This window comes from Suricata suricatta, chromosome 8 (genome assembly GCF_006229205.1).
Source record: "Suricata suricatta isolate VVHF042 chromosome 8, meerkat_22Aug2017_6uvM2_HiC, whole genome shotgun sequence".
Classification (NCBI taxonomy): domain Eukaryota; kingdom Metazoa; phylum Chordata; class Mammalia; order Carnivora; family Herpestidae; genus Suricata; species Suricata suricatta.
The window spans coordinates 10,789,214-10,809,142 of NC_043707.1; the positions used below are offsets into that span (position 1 = coordinate 10,789,214).

Sequence of the window (19,929 nt, forward strand, 5' to 3'; positions counted from 1 at the left end):
GCCTATTCCCTAGACCTTCATCAGTCATTATTCCTACCAAGACAAAGTATACCCCAGAGACACATTTTGTTTCTCCTGAAATGATGCGAGATAATTAAGATGCTATTAACTAGTCTGGAATCATTTTGGAGTCTTTTAAATTTCGTTATCTAATGAGATGAGGGACTCGCTCTAATATTATGGGAAGGTAATTTATTTCCTTCATCAAAATAAACAAGCAGTTGTTCACATCCCAAAAAGATGGTAAACACAATCTATGTTTGAGAATAGGACATGAAAAGATGATAAAGGCTGCGTGATCTACTACTGATCCCATCAAGGTAGAAATCTGCATCAGTGCTAGTCAATTCACACCAAAATAATAAAGCATACTAATTGTTACATACACACACACCAAGATTAAGTTTTTGCAATTACATTCACACAGACTCTATGGGCTACATATTGGCAAAGCACAAACTCACTGATCTATATGTAATATATTACATGTGCACATAGACATATATATACTACATAAATACAAATACAGTACACACGCTCAAAATCTAGAACGCATCTGTATTTTAGTTATTTATTATTTTTTTAACTTTATTTTGAGAGAGAAAGACCGTGAGGGGGGGGAGGGGCAGAGAAAGAGGGAGAGAGAGAATCCCAAGCAAGCTCTGCACTGCCAGTGGAGAACCCAACTCGGGGCTTAATCTCACAAACCGTGAGATCACGACCTGAGCCGCAATCAAGAGTCAGATCCTTAACCGACTGAGCCACCCAGGGGCCCCTAGAATGCATCTGTATTTTAACTAAATTGAATCTATACATTTATTCTTCAGTTCCTTCCCTTGGGTTTATTTCTCACTCAAAATAAGTTCACTCAAAAACTTGATATTCGATTTCCATTTATTTCATTACATTCTTCACTCTTGGAGCCCATAGTAATTTTGCTGGAGAAAGAAATGAGGAAAAGTTTCATGGAAATATATTTTCTTTATTTAATTATAATAATATAATTTAGTATGTAGCTGGGTTTGGAATAAAATGGGTAGTGAATGCAAAGATTGGAAGAGAAATATGGATTTTTCTCAGAGTCCTGACATTTTGATATGAAATATAGTTCTGTAAACTGCAGCTCACACTACAAAATTAACTACACACTGACTTTTGACATCCATGGTTACCAGATCGCGCTGCTCTTGTCAGCATCTACTTCATTCAGAAATATCCTTGCCCTGGAGGGCTTGCATGGCTCAGTCGGTTGAGGGTCTGACTTTGGCCCAGTTCATGACTCACGGTTTGTGGGTTCGAGACCTGCGTTGGGCTCTGGGCTCTGTGCTGAACGCTTGCTCAGAGCCCGGAGCTCCCTTGGGATTCTGTGTCTCCTTTCTCTCTCTGCCCCTCCCCTGCTTGCGCTGCGTTTCTCTCTGTCTCTCAAAAATAAATAAATGTAAGATAAGAAAATTTAAAATAAAAAACTTTAAAAGTCCTTCCCCTAATATTTGCTAAGCCATGACCATGTGTCGGGTTAACTTGGTTAATCCTTAAAATATTTCCATGAATTACTTTCCATTCCTCCATTCCAATTCACCAGTGAAAAGACTGAAGCTCAAGAAATTTACCCACCACCGTGAAGTCGGAAAGATGCGGAAGCAGGATTCTAAGAGCTGACTCTGCTTCTAGACCCCGTGCTTTTGCCAGGATCACTGGGCTAAAATGCCTTGGCATGGAGCCTCTCTTTGTTACCATGGTTACACCCCTGCAGACACACTGCCCATAGACTTTCCAAAAGTGCTGTTAGCGAATTAACTAAGATACTTGTGGAAATCAAGAATGAATGAAATCACAAATTCAACACAGTTCTTCGATAGATCCAAGGAAAAAATCATGATTGGATCAAGCCATGCTGAAAAATATTTGATAAAATCCAAAATCCATTCCAGGTTTGAAATAAACTCCTAAGAAGGAGAAGTGATATATATGAAAACTACCTGAGCCCAGGAGAAACATACTAAAGTAGATATGGACAGCTCCACTAAAGCCAGAGGCAAGGCATGACCAGTATTAGATTTTCTTCTGCAGCAACCTCCTGGCCAAGTCCCAGAGATCTGGAAGCTAGACTGTGTGTTCCCAGGCAAAACGCTGGTGTATTCTTCTCCCAAGAAACAAATGTGGCCAAGAGGAAGTATCTGGAGAAAGTGGAGCATGGAGATTCCCTCTATGAAGCCAATTAGTCCACCAGCCCCACCCAGGCACAGTAATAGGTCCATTCTAATAACACCTGGCTAGCCCCGGGAAGCAATGAGGGTCTTCTTCTGAGAGCAAATCTTAGAGGTTAGGACACAGACCATTGGCCCTCAATGCTTCCAGCAGCTGAGGGAATTAGTGGTTACATTATCTTTTTTAATGTTTATTTATTTTTGAGAGAGAGAGAGAGAGAGAGACAGAGTGTGAGCAGGGAAGGGGCAGAGAGAGAGAGAGGGAGTCACAGAATCCCAAGCAGGCTCCAGGCTCTGAGCTGTCAGCACAGAGCCCGATGCGGGGCTCAAACCCATGAACCATTAAGATCATGACCTGAGTTGAAGTTGGATGCTTAACTGACTGAGCCACCCAGGCACCCCTAATGTTTCCCTTTTGAATCAAGTGTGGGCAGTAGGATTCTGGGTGGCACACCTCAGCATCCACTACACTGTCTGCCCCTCAGATTCTTTGTTAAACTCATGGTTTAAAAAAAAAAAAAAGTCCAGGATTTATCTGGGAATGGCATAGGAGGTAAAACAGGAAAGAATACCATTTTCTTTCATTTTTCAGGATTGGATAAAGAACCTGCCTTGTGACTTATTTGTCTTAAAGAGTAATTCCCATGAATAAGCTATTCCACGAGCTCATTTCTCCTAACAAAAGGATAGGTAAACTAACAAACTATTTCCTCCTTTCTGTTGTTCCAAGCATGTGTCTTGACTTCTAAAATAATTCCTCACTCTAAATGTCAGTGCTGCATATCCTATCTCCCTGTGCAGGTAAAACTACATTAAATATGTTTACATTATACATTTCCATTAAATAATAATAAATTCCCCTCATGAAGTGAATCAACTTTGAATTTCCTGAGTACTTTTTTTTTTACTGAGAAAGCACCTTCACCCCATGGGATTTCTTAGCAGAATATAAGAAGCAAACTCCAAATTAAGCATTTCAGAGATCAGGAAAAGACCAGACCATGAAAAAATAATTACAGGATTTTTAATAGGTTATGATTTAATTTCATTTGTTTAACAAATGAGTGCTTTTATCCCCCAAATGCAGCACAATACATATTTGAGTTCTTTTTTTTTAAATTGAATTTAATTTTAATTTATGTTAATTTTATTTAACCTATAAAAAACTTTTTTTGGTATTTATTTTTGAATGAGAGAGTCAGAGCATGAATGGGGGAGGGGCAGAGAAAGAGGGAGACAGAGAATCCAAAACAGGCTCCAGGCTCTGAGCTGTCAGCACAGACCCCAACATGGGACTCAAACTCTGAGACCAGGAGATCATGACTTGAACTTAAGTCAGGCGCTTAACTAGCTGAGCCACACAGACACCCCAGTTTTAACTTTTAATACATTTTTGACTATGTGGTTCAAAACAACAAATATAAGATAAAAAATGAAAAAAGTTTCCCACTCCTCCTCCTCGTTCCTGTCTAATTTCCTCCAATAGAAAACCAACAATGTTAGCTTCTTATATATTCTGCCAGATTTCCTTTATGTATATTCAAGCATCAATCTACACTCACAAAAAATTTCTTACACACCATTCTATACTTTGCTTCTTTCACTTAACAAAATCAATTGTTTTCGATGAGTAAGAAATCACAGGGTTTGGGCAGGGGGATAGATTGCAACAAAATATTAGGATATTTTGGTAATCATAATATTTTTGCATGCATGCTTGGGATGATAACTGATTATTACTTATAATTTGCATCTTTAATTCTGTATACATGCTCCACCCCCAATGACAAGGTCCTATAGGAAAATAACATGATTTATTAAAGATTGTCATAGGTCACCACAAGCAATGTGGTCCAATCATCGGGCCCATCTTTATTGTCTTCTACCCATGCTTCTTCCCCCTGTCTGTGCTTCTACGAGGCTGTAGGTAGAACCACATTTGGAGAAAACACCAAAGTCTACGTGTAAGTCCTCTTGTGAACAAGATGCCAGAGAATGGCCTCCCCATCCCCCCTCCTACTTTCTATTCCCCACGTGACACTAATTCCAATTCAGGCAATTGGATTACAATAGTGTCATCAGTGCCTACTGACAAAGACAAATAGCTCTTAGATCGGTGTCATTCACAAGGGGACCAAAGCTCTTTGTCAGCCTCAAGGTTGGGGCTTGTGTGGTCACCGGGACTCCAAGCTCGGAAACGCCCCAGGCTTGGTAGAATGCTCTGCTGTCGCCATCTTGAAATTCCCATGACTTTTTTTAACAAGATGCCCTGAATTTTCATTTGCTCTGGGCCCCACAAACTATGTAGCTAGTCCCCTTTCCCTGGTCGGAATACATTCTAAGAGGGAGAAGGCAGTAAGGGAAAGGAACGTCTCTAAAAATAAAGACCTGGGGTACCCGGGTGGCTCAGTTGGTTAAGCGTCCGTCTTCAGTTCAGGTCATGATCTGTGACTTGGTCAGTCTGTGACTTGGAGCCCTACATCGGGCTCTGTGCTGATGGCTCAGAGCCTGGAGCCTGCTTCCCATTCTGTGTCTCCCTCTCTCTCTGCCCCTTCCCTACTCGCATTCTGTCTCTCTCAAAAATGAATAAGTGTTTAAAAAAAATAAGTAAAAATAAGGACAAACACACTTCACCAAGCTTGCCTGACTTACATAGTCTTTTCCTGATAGGAGAGTCTCCTCGGGATCCTCATAAATTCCTACAAGGGGTTAATTGCCTCATCCAAGAGAACCACACTATCACTTTCAGAGGTCCTTGCAAAGAGGGGCAGGCAATTGGTTTTCACGCTCAGATTCATTCTTCCTTTTTTTCCCTTTTCTATTTCCTTTTCTGTTGTCATACAGTAAAAATATTTTTATTTTAATTAGAGTCATCAGAAGTCCTTATTTTCTAGAAAAGAGATTAGTTTAATGATTAAATTCCCTCTGCCTCTATGAGTAATAATTAGTTAACCAAATACAAGTCTTCTCTCAGTGGACGTGTGAGACCGTGTGAGTACACAGATGGCTTCATTTTCAGAGAATTAATGTAAGCGATACACACCAGGGGGTCCCCCCCCGCAAAACTCTGTAGGTATCGCAGCGGCTTCCCCCCTTCTGCGTGTACCATCATCCATTGCGTGCCGTCAGAATTGTACCGACCTCTCAGGGTCATATACTAAAAATTTGCACATGCTTGTAGATGCAATCCGGTTTAATAAACCACAAATCTATTTGAAACTGTTGCTGAATTCATAGGAGCTTTTCAGAAGTGTGGTTGTGGGGTACCTGGGTCAGTTGGTTAAGCGTTCGACTACAGCATGCTCGAGGTTTGTCCAATATAAGTGATAAACTTGGAAACCTGCCTCACTTACTATCTCAAATCAGTAAAACAACTATGTAGTGAGAAAATGTACGTGTAAAGAAAAAAAAAGACTGAAGATAAGCATTTCAGTGACCATTTCTGGGTAAAGGAATAACGAGTGATTTTCATTTCTAATAATGAAGTTGGGGGGGGAGGAATTTGCATAGAAAGGAACTGCATAGAACAATTCCTTTGGTCGGATTATCAGGCTGTCCTTGTATAGAACAAAAACTTCCGAAGGGGTCCCTCTAGTGGTAGAAAGGACGCAGCGGCCCTGGGGACACCGGTGCAACTTTTTAAGAAATAGCCTATTGTATTCAAGACATTTCGAAAGAAACAAGGGCCTGAAAGTAGTAAACCATTGTTATTTAAAAAAAAATGTTTACAGCGACATAGAGGCCAATTGCAAAAGTAAAAATCAAACGTCACTGTGGCAAACAGGGCTACTAATTCTAGGCGCACTTAGAAAACTGACAATTAGCTTTTTCATTGACGAGGTTGGGGAACTAAACTCCTTGAGTTTAATTCTCCTCTCCTTGCTTTTGGGTAGCTTGGGTTCTAGTTGTAGATCCAGGTCGCCCCACTCTCAGACCGAAGGGACAAGGCAAGATGGATTCACTTAAAGGCTGAGGCCTGGAGGGGAGAGCGGGAGAGCGCAAGCCCTAACTCTGGGACTCTACGAATCTTCGGCTCCACTCGGCTCTTCTTCGGCTAATTTCGGTCAGCTCTCCTCTCGGCTTCGGCTCCTCGGCAGAGTTCCGCTCTCCTCTCGGGCTCGGCTCCCTTCGGCTTCCTTCGACCGTCGATCGTCAGAGCTCGGCTCTCTTCGGCTGAGTTCGGTTGGCTCTCGACCTGTTGGGTTCGGCTTCCTTCGGCTTCCTTCGACCGCCGTTCGTCATGCTCGGCTCTCTTCGGCTGAATTCGGCTCGCTCTCGACCTGTTGGGCTCGGCTCCCTTCGGCTTCCTTCGCCCGCCGCTCGTCAGAGCTCGGCTCTCTTCGGCTGAGCTCGGCCGCGGCCCCGGAAGGGCGCTCATGGAGCCGGTACTGCCGGCTCGGCCGACAGCAATGGCGCCGCTGCTCGAGTACGAGCGGCAGCTGGTGCTGGAACTCCTGGAGGCGGATGGGCTGGTAGTGTGCGCCCGCGGGCTCGGCGCGGATCGGCTCCTCTACCACTTCCTCCGGCTGCACTGCCACCCGGCGTGCCTGGTGCTGGTGCTCAACACGCAGCCGGCCGAGGAGGTGCGGCTGCCGGCGCGGGCGTGGGGGGACCCCGAGAGAGAGATTTCGGGGTCTCCCGAGCGGATCCTGGCCCTGGCGCGGGTGCGAGGTCTCCGAGGGCGCTGACAGTCTCTAGCGCCGGGGGGTGGGGGTGGGAGCGTTGGACGGGGACCCCAAGGCAGATGCAGGTCCTTGACACGGGCGCCAGGTAGTAGAATGGGAGGGGTCCCTAGGAGGAGGCACGCCCCTGACGTGGGCGCGGGGACACTGAGAAGGATGAGAGGGGCCCTTGAGGCAGATGCGGGTTCCTGACGCGGGTGTGAGGACGCGGGAGTGGGAGGAGTCCCGAGGCGGTTGCGAGTCCCTGACACGGGCGCGGGGACACCGAGGGTGGGAGGGGTCCCGAGCAGGATGCAGCCCCGGACACAGGTGGAAGAGCTTGGAATGGGGGTCTCTGAGACAGCTGCAGGTCCCTGCCAAGGGGGCCCTGAGAGGAGCCATTAGAGGGGGATGGGGCCGAGGGGATTGGAGGTCCCCGAAGAGGACACGACGGCCAGAAAAGGATGCGGATGAGGGGGTCCCCAGGCTGGATATCATGGGGCTTGTTGGGGTCAGAAGAATGGGATCTCGACAAGGGAACAGTGTGGGGGGTGGAGGAATTTCAGGGGGTAATGGCAGCATGTGTAAGGAGAGACTGGGTCTGGGGAGAGCCTTGTAGGGAAGAGGAGGGTCTGAGGGGGTTCACCCAGGCTAGGGGGAGAGGGGCGTAGGGTCAGAAGGGAGGGGCGCTGGAAGTGAGGATCTTGGGGAAGGGTACCTGCGGTTAAGGCATGGGGGACACCGAGGACAGAAGAGGGATACACCTGTGCCCAAACGGGAGGGGGCGGGGCTTGCCACTGAGAAGTGGCACCGTCTGGTCTGACAAGTCTGCTGAGCCCTTAGGTAGAGCAGGTGGCCAGGAGGCCGGTGTCCACTGAGAAGAATGACCACAACTTCTTGAGGGCGGGGATCCTGTTTGATTTGTCTAGGGATTCCCCAGTACCTGACATAGAGCCCAGCACAGCTCAGGGTCCCCAGTGTTGCACGGAAGACACAAAGGGCCAAGATGCCACTGACCTGAAATCCCCTCTGGGGGGGACGGGACAGAGCCAACCTTCTGAGAGACTTCCCGGGTAAACGGTTCCTCGTGATGTCCTCACACCGCTTGCCTGCAGACCTGACTCTGTTGGACGGTATTTTCCAGCTGGCAGAAGTCTCCTAAATAAGAGTTTTAAAGTCTTGGTTATTATTATTAAAATGCTCATAACTCAAGTGCAGTGATCCCTTAATGCAAACCCAAAAACAAAACCAGAATCAAAGCCTGGTTAAATATCGACGAGTGGTTGATGACCTTGAGGAGTAACTCGGTTTGTATATTCCTTGTCTCGTTTTAAATACGAAGACCTTGGGGCGCCTGGGTGGCTCAGTCGGTTAAGCCTCCGACTTCGGCTCAGGTCAGATCTCACATTCGTGGGTTTGAGCCCGGCGTCAGGCTCTGTGCTGACAGCTAGCTCAGAGCCTGGAGCCTGCTTCCGGTTCTGTGACTCCTTCTCTCTCTGCCCCTCCCCCTCTCATGCTCTGTCTCTCTCTGTATCAAAAATAAATAAAACATTAAAAAAAATACGAAGACCTTGCCACCTAGTAAAAACGGCCCTGTAGGAAACAGCCCACTAACCAAATCTGATTTGCTGTAGGAGTATTTTATCAATCAGCTGAAGATCGAAGGAGTGGAACACCTCCCTCGCCGGGTAACAAATGAAGTCACAAGTAACAGCCGCTACGAGGTCTACACCCAGGGAGGTGTGATATTCGCAACAAGTCGAATACTTGTGGTCGACTTCCTGACTGATCGGATACCCTCAGATTTAATCACTGGTAAGAATTGGACACCGAGTCATTATTTGTATATACATTAGCACTTTTTTGGTGTCGTTTTAGTGCTTAAAAATTACTTGTGGTCTGAATACATTTAAGTGTGACTTTTCCTAGTTTTCTAAGCTCCTGTCTGGTAAATACTTGGTAAGTGGCTGGTGTTTGTGTTTAGAGCCTATCAGACTTGAAATGTTTATAAATATTCTTGGTATATTTCCTAATATATTTGATTTTCTCTTTAGAGTTTTTCTCTGCGCCTCCCCACTCCCCATGATTTGAAATTAAACCAAGTCGTTGCTTAATTATTTTGAGAAGTATGGCTTAATGTGAGCAAGAATTAATATGGAAAAGGAGTTCGGTTTCATTATTATTGGTCCATTCAGCAGCCTCTTCTGATTTCCTCCCAACGCTCATTTGAGGACCCTACCTCGCTGCTGTCAGGTTACCTGATGCTTCTCCCCAGTCTTAGCACTAAGGAACACCCATTATATTTGCCAGTTTCTTTTTCTGTCTCCCTCTTAGATAATAAGCATCATAAGCACCAGGAGCAATGTGTTCATCTCAGGCTAAGGATCTGATACACAGTGGGTATTAAACATGTATTTGCAGGGACGCCTGGTATTAAACATGTATTTGCAGGGACGCCTGGGTGACTCGGTCAGTTGAGTGTCTGACTTCAGCTCAGGTCATGATCTCATGGTTCGCGGGTTCGAGCCCCATGTCCGGCTCTGTGCTGACAGCTCAGATCCTGGAGCCTGCTTCGGATTCTGTGTCTCCCTCTCCTTCTGTCCCTCCCCTGCTCATGCTCTCTCTCTCTCTCTCTCTCTCTCTCTCTCTCTCTCCAAAATAAATAAACACTAAAAAAAAATTTTTTTAACCCGCATATTTGCTGAATGACTGTTGTGTGAATAAGCTGTGATCCTCAGTGAACTTGCAGAGGCCAGAGCGACTGTGACGTTCATAAGCATATATCAGGAAATGTTTAATGAATCAATGTATGAATGAATGCTTTATGTGGCTCGTGGTAAACTGATTGAAGAAAAGTGTTTTTATACCTTTATGACATTTATAATTGTTATAAGTTGGGACACAGGTGGTGCGGTCGGGCCCACCTGGCTTTGAACGGGGATGCCACTGCTCACAGGGAAGTTACTTAATTTTTGTGAGCCTCAGTTCTCTTTTCTTTTTTCTCATATTTTTTAAAATTTTAGTTAGTTAACGTATACAGGGCATTACTGGTTTCAGGAGTAAAATTCAGCGACGGATCACTTACATGCAGCACGCGGTGCTCCGCACAAGGGCCCTCCGTAACACCCATCCCCCATCTCGCCCATCCCCCACCCACCTGCCTCCATCAACCCTCGGTTCTCTGTTAAGAATCTCTTGCTTGTTTCCCTGTCTTCTCTTCCCCCCTTCCCCTATGTTCATCTGTTTTCTTTCTTAAATTTCCACATATGAGTGAAATCCTGTGGTATTTGGCTTTCTCTGATTTACTTCGCATAATACACTCTAGCGCCATCCACATCATTGCAAATGGGAGGGAGTCATTCTTTTTGATGACTGAGTAGTATTCCATTGTTTCCATAATTTGGCTACTGGTGGCAGTGCGGCTGTAAGCATCAGGGTGCATGTGCCTGCATGTGTCTGTATTTTTGTATCCTTTGGGTAAATACCTGATAGTACAATTGCTGGGTCATAGGTGAGTTCTATTTTTAGTTTCTGGAGGAACCTCCACACTGTTTTCCAGAGCAGCTGCACCAGTTTGCGTTCCCACCAACAGTGCAAGAGGGCTCCCCTTTCCCCGCACCGTCACCGACATCTGCTATTTCTTGTGTTGTTAACTTTAGCCACTCTGACCGGGGTGAGGTATTGTTTCATCATGGCTTTGATTTGTGTTTCCCTGATGATGAGTGACATTGAGCATCTTTTCATGGGTCTGTAGGCCATCTGGATGTCCTCTTTGGAAAAGTGTCTGTTCATGTCTTCTGCCCATTTCTTAGCTGGGTTATTTATTTTTTGGGTGTTGAGTTTGAGAAGCTCTTTAGAGATTTTGGATGCCAACCCTTTACCAAATATGTTGTTTGTGAATATCTTCTCCCACTCTGTTGGCCGCCTTTTAGGGTTGTTGACTGTTTCCTTTGCAGTGCAGAAGCTTTTTGTCTTGATGAGTTCTCAGTAGTTTCATTTTGCTTTTGTTTCCTCTGCCTCTGGCAACGTATCTAGTAAGAAATTGCTCCAGCCGGGGTCAGAGACATTGCTGCCTGTGTTAACCTCTAGGATTTTGATGGTCGTCTGTCTCACATTTAGGTCTTTGATCCACTCTCAATTATTTTTGGGTATGGTGTAAGGAATGGTCCAGTTTCATCCTTGTGCATGTCGCTGCCCTGTTTTCCCACCACCGTTTGTTCAAGAGACCGTCTGTTTTCCATTTTTCTTTCCTGCTTTGTCGAAAATGAGTTGACCATATCGTTGTGGGTTCATTTCTTAAATTGAGAAAAATAGCACCTCCTAGAGTAAAGGATTGAGTAAAACTAAATGGCCCAGTATGGTGCCTGGTACATACTAAATAATAAATGATAGCAAAAAAAGGCATTGGCTTTTCATAACCACAAATTCTGATACATCGTAAAGTCTTTTACTGTTGGCTGCTTTCTTTTCAGCTTAGTTTTAAATTTATTTTTTAAGTGGATAAAATGGGGGCAATGCACTGGAACTACCACTAGATGTCAGTATTGCTCTTTTAGTAACAGTTCAACCTACCTTGGCAGAGAGTGATATGAATCCAAAGAAACCTCCAAATTCTAGCTTCTAGATAGTTCCTAATTAAAAGCTCAAAATTCTCTGCCCATTTCTGATCAGCTCCCAGCCAGTGATGAAGCCGGCGCTGCAGCCGCTGCGGCGGCTTGGCTGAATGGAATGTAAATGAATGCCAGAGTGAACCCCTTAAGGATTCTGCACCGGAGGGATCACTCCCCACCTTCCACCCACCCCACCCCCAGGCTCATGATGACGCTCTCACCACTACTCTGACAGACTGAACAGCAGGCTGTGAAGCATGTAACCCTCTGGAAAGTTCTGAATGGCCCGAGCCCTAACCTGTCCCCCACCCCCGTCAATACTATGAAATCGGCCACCACACCCCACCCAAGGGTCCCCGCCAAACTCAGCTCCCCAGTACCAGGGACCTGTGCAGATAGTGACGCTGGTTGTACCTGCCGGAGACGGGACAGGAGGCATTCGTTGCCTAATCGGCTCCTGACATCCCCAAATAGAACTCAGAGCACACTTGTCACGGGACACTTAAAAAAACCCTTTCATGCTACACATTAGGTTGCTGCACCCAGTGCTCTAAGTCAGTTCTATGTTCACTCAGCAAACGTTTAATGCACTAAGGGTCCTTTGTTTGGCACATGTGGTAGGTCCTGGAGACAGATGAACAGACACTTGTGAACTCTTGAGCTAGGCTGCCTCCGGGTTTGACCCCGCCTCCACCAGGCACCATGGGTGTGGCCTCCCGAAGGTGCCTTAATTCCTGTAGGACTCCGTCTACTCACCCGCACACGGGAGACCGTAGCGGTGCCTTCCTCCTAGGCTTAGCGGGAGGGTGAAACGGGATCAGATATGTAAAGTTGTTAGCGCCGTGCTCAGCACACAGTCAAGTTTCTCTGATGACTGCTTGTTGCTGTCACGTCCTTGTCCCGGAGCGGTTTAGTGGAGGAGACAGAGAGAAAGAAGCAGTGACAGTGCAGGATGAGACACAAACTGTCCTGGGAGCTTTGGTGAGACCACAGGTGCACCCAGAAATACAACCTGCTGTGTTTTCTTGTTTTTGCTGGTTTTTTAAATCAAGCTGTGTTCCTCTCTTGATCTCCCACAGAACTATCATGAGGATTAAATGAATAACGGTCTGCAAAAGTACCTAACTAACCCCAGTACGCGGGAGAGAATATTAGTTCTCTTCTTCCTCCTTCGGGATTCCAAAAGAATGATAGCCTGCACGAATGCCCAAGCAGGGGGGAGGCACAGAGGGAGGAGGGAGAGAATCCTAAGCAGGCTCCGTGCAGAACCCAACACGTGGCTCCGTCTCACAAACTGAAACTGTGAGATCATGACCTGAGCTGAGATCAAGAGCCGGACCCTTGCCCGACTGAGCCACCAGGTGCCCGGAGGACAGACAGCATTCTCTTAAATTGAGGTCCATCTTTCCTTTGACCTACACCCTTAGTGCTTCAACCTTATGTAATATTTCAGTCTAGGCCAGCAAACTGCAGGCTGGTAAAGTACTTGGAAAAGCCCAGCCTCCAGGTCCAGGATCTTTTTTGAGTCATAAATTAGTTACGTACACATATTGCAGTTATTAAAAATCCTTTGTCTATAGATTCCTAAATAACACTTAGTAATTTTGACCGTATCTGAAGCACAGTTTGCTTAGCTAGAATAAGCTGTGGCTCTCTCTACCTCGATCCAAAACGTAAACACCAAAACAGCAGAATCTGAATTGAGCTTCCTGACCTCCTGGCAGGGTCATAAATCACTCTTAGTGTCATTTCCCAGATCCTAGGGGTCATGGGAACTCATACAAAAACTCATAAACACATTTTTGACAAATTTTTATATAAGGTGATTGGCTTGATGTAGGCCTAAAAGACTGAGAATCATCATAGAACAATTGAGTTCTTGATTCAGAAATGGCATGTGTGCCCTCTTCTGTCACATGTCTTCCGAATTTATCACTGACCACACCGAGTCAAAACGGCACATATATGTGGAATGTCACGTGAACGTATTATATACACATAAGAAAGATCCTCTGGTCAGAACTCTATTTTATAAGAAAGGAAACATATGATAATTGTCCTTGTTTGTGTGACCTCAGGAGTGTCCTAGTCACAGCACCCAAAAACAGATGCAGTAAGTATATTCATTAAAGGTCTTTGGTTTAATGGACTAATATATCTCTCACTTGAATATACTCTGATTCCAAAAACTGAATTTTTCTAGCAGGTGATGCAAATGTCACTAGACTTGAAATGGCTCTATTTTGTGTAGTCCACACCTGGCTCACATATGAGAGGAGAATTCGCGGACCACGTTGATTTCAGAAATTCTTCCTCCACCACGCCAGACACACCCCACCCCAGGGCCTTCGCTCTTATTGTCCCCTGGCCCGGAACAGTCTTGGGACATGTGGTTACATGGCTCACCTCCTCATTGCCATCTAGCGCTGGCCCCGATCGGGCCTCGGTGTGGCCACCCTGTCTAAAGGTGCCCACCGTCACCCCTCCCACACACTCCCTCTCCTCCTTCTCGGATTCATTTTTCCCCCCAGCCCTGATCACTCTGGAACCTACTAAGTCGTCTCTGTGTTTATACTGTGGATCATAAATACCGCGAGGAACACACGTCTGGGTGCTCACCGCCACATCCCCCGCCCAGACAAGCACCTGCCGGTGCTCACGACCAGTGTGGTGAAATCAGTGACTGAACAAGAGCGTGCGCTTCCCTGTCTGTTTGTAATCTAACTTACAGTCTCCCCCCAGGCATCCTGGTGTACAGAGCCCACAGGATAATCGAGTCTTGTCAAGAAGCATTCATCTTGCGTCTGTTTCGCCAGAAAAACAAGCGTGGTTTCATTAAAGCGTTCACGGACAATGCTGTCGCCTTTGACACTGGCTTCTGTCACGTGGAAAGAGTGATGAGAAATCTTTTCGTGGGGAAGCTGTATCTGTGGCCAAGGTAAAGAGCCATTACGTGACAAATTTCTGTGAGAGAATCCACTACTGACTTAAGCGTGCACTTTAAAGTAATGTAAAATGTATCCGAAGTGCCCTTGACATATGATAGTCTGGTGCAAAGGCAAGTGCATCAGACAGAAACATACGATCACCACATTTGTGATTATTTTAAAAGAAGAGAGAGATTTGATAGTTCCTTCTCTGGTCTGGGCGCCTGTCAGATCCATCTAAGGGTAGCCACTCTGTTTCTGCCTCTAGCAAAACCCCCAGGGACTCTAGAGCCTCACATATAAAACAGGTCTAGGTGAACTCTCTATTTACTGGCTGAAGCTCCCACTTTGAAAAATACCCATCAGGGAATGAAGTGCAAAGATTTTTTTTTTAAATTTCTTTAATGTTTGTTTATTTATCTAGCCCTCCGACGTGGGGCTAGAACTCACGAACCACGAGATCAAGACCTGAGCCGAAGTCGGATGCTTAACTGACTGACCACCCAGGCGCCGCAAAGTGCAAAGATTTTTGAAGAATTTACATCTAAGTCTAGGAAAACCCAGAAGGTTTCAGTGTTCAAACATCTCAGACCCTATGCTGGTAGCATTTTGGTTACACTACATGGCATCTAAGAGTAATTGCCAGGGTCTTTTTCCTTTCTTGATTATGCTGTCTCAAGGATGGGGATGCTTTTTCTGTGAAGGGCCAGATGGTAAATATTTTGAGCTGTGCAGGCCATGTGGTTTGTGACAGTGCTGCACAGTTAGAGAGCAGGAGAGCAGCCACGGACAGTACATGACCACGGGGCACGGCTGTGTCCAATAAGACTATTTCTAAAACAGGCACTGGGAAAAAAATAAAAAGCAAGAGATGCCTGGGGGGCTCAGTCGGTTAAGCGTGCAACTTCGGCTCAGGTCATGATCTCACAGTCCGTGGGTTCAAGCCCTGCGTCGGGCTCTGGGCTGACAGCTTAGAGCCTGGAGTCTGCTTCAAGTGATGTGTCTCCCTCTCTCTCTGCCCCTCCCCTGCTTGTGCTCTGTCTCTCTGTCTCTCAAAAGCAAATAAACATAAAAAGAAATGAAAACAGCCACTGCTTTGGGCCCAGACCATATTTTGCTGGCCCCTGCCCTGCCTTATTCAATGAATACATCCTTTCATTGAGACTAAAAGCGCTTCTGAAAACATTGTCATTCTGCTGTCTATTTGGTTTGTGTCTTCACTGCCTTTCCAAAAAGCACTGTGAGAGCAAAAACCGGGAGCCGTGCTATTTCTGGTCTCGAGAAAACACTTGGAAACGGTTTGTCTCTGCAGGTTCCACGTAGCCGTAAACTCATTTTTGGAGCAGCACAAACCCGAAGTTGTGGAAATCCACGTGTCTATGACGCCCGCCATGCTCGCCATCCAGACGGCCATCCTGGACATCTTAAACGCGTGTCTGAAAGAACTGAAGTGTCACAACCCGTCCCTCGAAGTTGAGGATTTGTCTTTAGAAAATGCTATCGGAAAACCCTTCGACAAGGTACTCTGCGTCTTTTCCTTGCAAGCACAGTGTGTTAGGTTACGGTGTTAAAGATTCCAAGTTTTGGTGATTGCGGTGTCCTTAATAGGAATTTGCTGTTATTATTTTTTCGTGTTTCTTAAAATTTATTTGTGAGAGCGAGAGGCAGGGTATGAGTGGGGCAGGGTCAGAGACAGAGGGAGGCACAGAATCCGAAGCAGGCTCCAGACTCTGAGCCATCAGCACAGAGCCCAGTGCAGGGCTTGAACTCATGAACCTAGAGATCATGACCTGACCTGAAGTTGGACATTTAACCGACTGAGCTACCCAGGCATCCTGGAAATTGCTGTTATTTTAAGATTAATCTGGAGGTAATTTAAGTGTAGCCTCTTCTGTTTACTGGAGAGTAATAATTTGCAGTAGGACACACGGGCTGACTCACAAACACAACTCTTATTTTTTGCAGTTATACAGTGATTATCTTGTACTTTAAGCGTAATAAGGAAAAAGAACCTTTTTGCCCTGAAATGACAGCCCTTAGATATCTACAGATAGAAGAGTTTTACATAAGAATGCGTCATAATTCATGTACTTTTGTTTGAAATAAAAATAATGGGGAAGAGTTTTCATTACTGAAGAATGTGAACCTTGCTCTGTCCTAAAATTACATTTTCAGTTGAGAAAATGGTAAGACTTTTAGCTCAAGGAATTTTTATTCCAACTGATGTTTTTAATCATAGGTGAATATTAATACAGATGCATACATGTCTAAGATTGAGTTGTAGATCCAGAAAATGCCAACTTTTAAAAAAATTCCAGGGGCGCCTGGGTGGCTCAGTCGGTTAAGCCTCTGATTTCAGCTCAGGTCAGATCTCACGTTCGTGGGTTCGAGCCCCGCGTCAGGCTCTGTGCTGACAGCTCAGAGCCTGGAGCCTGCTTCCAGTTCTGTGTCTCCCCTCTCTGCTCCTCCCCCTCTCATGCTCTGTCTCTCTCTGTATCAAAAATAAATTAAAAAAACATGTGAAAAAAAAATTCCAGGCAGCTTTTTTGTTTTTCTGTATTTTGGTGGAACAGGTTCCTTTCTTTTAAACTCTGAATCCATCGCTGTGCAACTGGAAATAAGGCTCAGTGATTTATCCAGAAGGAAAAATGTAACTCCTCCGATCTCTCATTCTTCCAGAAAGTCATTTTACTAAAATAATGATACATAAAATAAATCACATATGTTTCATTCCTGGGTTCTTAAAGTTTAGTGCATGGTGAAGCCACAAAGAAAAACCACAAAAAACCTTCACATTCTTTTAGTAGAATATATATGTCCTTATTAAAAAACAAAATATCGGGACAGCTGGGTGGCTCAGTCGGTTGAGCGTCCGGCTTCAGCTCAGGTCATGATCTCACGGTTTGTGGGTTTGAGCCCTGTGTCGGGCTCTGTGCTGACGGCTCAGAGCCTGGAGCCTGCTTCAGATTCTGGGTCTCCCTCTCTCTCTGCCCCTCCCCCGCTTGCACTCTATCTCTCTCTTTCTCAAAAATAAATACACATTAAAAAAACAAAAGAATCGGTTTGTGGGCACCTACATATTATACGCAAGAGCTGTCCTTCATTGTGGGCAACTTTTTAAGGTCTTAAAAAATATTCGGATGTAATCCCTTGTTAATTTAACAAATACGTTCCCATCCATGAATCCCATTGGGGGAAAAAAAAACCTACACAAATCGCTTACACTGCAAAGTTAAGGTACGTTGTTATGTAACCTCTGTTCCCTGTCCAACTCGATCCCACATCTTCATGTTCAGGATAGAGTTACGGCCAAATGTGGCAGAAACTGGGTGCGTCTAAGCTGTGTGCTTTGATTTTTCATAAAAATAAATGAGTGGGGACACCCAGGCGGCTCAGTCAGTTAAGCAAGTCTGTCTTTGGCTCAGGTCATGATCTCATGGTTTATGAGTTCAAGCCCTGCCTCAGGCTCAGCGCCGACAGCATCGGATTCTCTTTCTCCCTCTCTCTCTGCCTCTCCCCTGCTCACACGCACTCACTCTGTCTCTCTCTCAGGATAATAAATACATAAACCTAAAAGAATAACAGCTATATTGAATATATTTTTAGCAATACTACATTGTATTCTTGTTTTAGACAATCCGCCATTATCTGGATCCCCTGTGGCACCAGCTTGGAGCCAAGACGAAGTCCTTGGTTCAGGATTTGAAGATATTACGCACTTTGCTGCAGTATCTCTCTCAGTACGATTGTATCACATTCCTTAATCTTCTGGAATCTCTGAGAGCGACAGAGAAGGCGTTTGGTCAGAATTCAGGTGGGAGATAAAAATACTAAGATTATTATGGGAGCTGATTTGAATAAAGTGTTGGATTTTGCTGAGGACTCAGATGTGGGGAGAGCTATATTCAACAGCATGGGATGCGAAGGTTTCACATTACGTTTTATGTTCACAGCATAAGGATGTAGGTTTTATTGATAGCTAATGTTTCCGCCTACGCAACTTCTGTTCTGTATAATAATAAATATTCATATCCATTCCGGGCGATTTTATTTCTAGAAAAGACTCTGTATATCACAGGCAGTCCCCAGCTTAGAAATAGGTTGTGTTTGGAAGATCAGCTTTTAAGAACTTCAGATTCATTTTCTCCAAAGAAATAGCAAGGGAGTTCAGAGACGCATCAGCTCGAGTGCTGAAGACTGAAGAGATTTGTAGGGAGTCAGACCGTTGGCTACCGTCTTGTTTTTCTGCCGGCCACGTCTGCCCCTCTGTCACTGTTCAGATAGACCTTTGCTTTTCAAGTGGGGTCCTTTGGCCTCTGAGGCCAAGAGTTAATACAATTAATGATTTTTTTTTTACTTTTTTTTAAAATTTTTTTAATGTTTCTTTTTAATTTATTTTTGATACAGAGAGAGACAGAGCATAGAGGGGGAGGGGCAGAGAGAGGAGACACAGAACTGGAAGCAGGCTCCAGGCTCTGAGCCAGCGGTCAGCACAGAGCCTGACGTGGGGCTCGAACCCACGAACGTGAGATCTGACCTGAGCCGAAGCCGGAGGCTTAACCAACTGAGCCACCCAGGCGCCCCTTTTTTTTTTTTACTTTTAAAAATTATTTTATTTGAGAGAGAGAGAGAGAGCAAGCAAGCAAACAAGAAGGGAAAGGGGTCAGAGAGAGAGAGAGAGAGAGAGAGAGAGAATATTAAGCAGGCTCCATGCTTAGTGCAGAGCCTGATGTGGAGCTCAGTTGCACAACCTCAAGATCATGACCTGAGCAGAAATAAGGAGTCAGACCCTCGACCAGCTGAGCCATCCAGGCGCTCCTGCAATTAAGTTTTTATTGCTTCGTCAGAGACCTTAAGTAATAAGCTATGAATGCATAGCAATGAAAACTACATTGACTACTAGTACACTTCGATTCCATTGCCTTGATTATGCTCAGGTACCCACAGTGTCACCCACCAGTGCTTTCACACCATTATTGGAAATGTCAACCCAGTGGGGGGAAAAGTCAAGTAATGAGTTAGTATTTGTATGAGAATCGTTTTGAGGTCCAGACTCCCTGAACACATGTTGGTGGCCCCCGGAGATCAGCAGGCCCCACTTTTAAAGCCCACTGGTCTAACTAAACTGTGACTGAGGCCTCCATAAGGGAGAAGGTGTGGCTCGGAGGAGAACAAGATGGCGGACAGGCGGATACATAGAGCACGTGACCATCGGGGTGTCTTCACAATTCATCCTACATTGAGTGCTTTTTTTTTTTTTTTTTTTAAATTTTCCATGTCAGGTTGGCTCTTCCTGGACTCTAGCACCTCGATGTTTGTCAATGCTCGAGCACGGGTTTATCATCTTCCGGATGCCAAGATGGACAAAAAAGGCAAAATATCTGAAAAAATGGAAATTAAAGAAGCGCAAGGTACCTTGGAGCCTTCATCTTTAATTGTGACTTTTCTTTAAGTATTTGGTGTGAAAATTCTTCCCAAGTCAATGTGTAATCCTCAGCATCCTTCAGCCCTGTGAAAAATGTGT

At 45.2% G+C, this 19,929-nt stretch overlaps 1 protein-coding gene across 2 annotated transcripts in view; it reads left to right on the forward strand.

Moving 5' to 3' along the window:
• The first annotated feature begins 6,456 nt into the window (after window positions 1–6,456).
• The window catches only part of ERCC4 (ERCC excision repair 4, endonuclease catalytic subunit), a 30,378-nt gene continuing 16,905 nt past the window's right edge, over window positions 6,457–19,929 (forward strand). Inside the window, exons 1-6 of one of the 2 annotated variants that reach the window (XM_029949124.1) lie at window positions 6,457–6,790; window positions 8,503–8,683; window positions 14,221–14,416; window positions 15,718–15,925; window positions 18,039–18,219; window positions 19,688–19,816. In XM_029949124.1, coding sequence (XP_029804984.1) covers window positions 6,584–6,790; window positions 8,503–8,683; window positions 14,221–14,416; window positions 15,718–15,925; window positions 18,039–18,219; window positions 19,688–19,816 — 1,102 coding nt within the window. In that variant the 5' untranslated portion in view covers window positions 6,457–6,583. The remainder of the gene's footprint in view (window positions 6,791–8,502; window positions 8,684–14,220; window positions 14,417–15,717; window positions 15,926–18,038; window positions 18,220–19,687; window positions 19,817–19,929) is intronic. The other variant, XM_029949125.1, reaches the window with a different exon arrangement.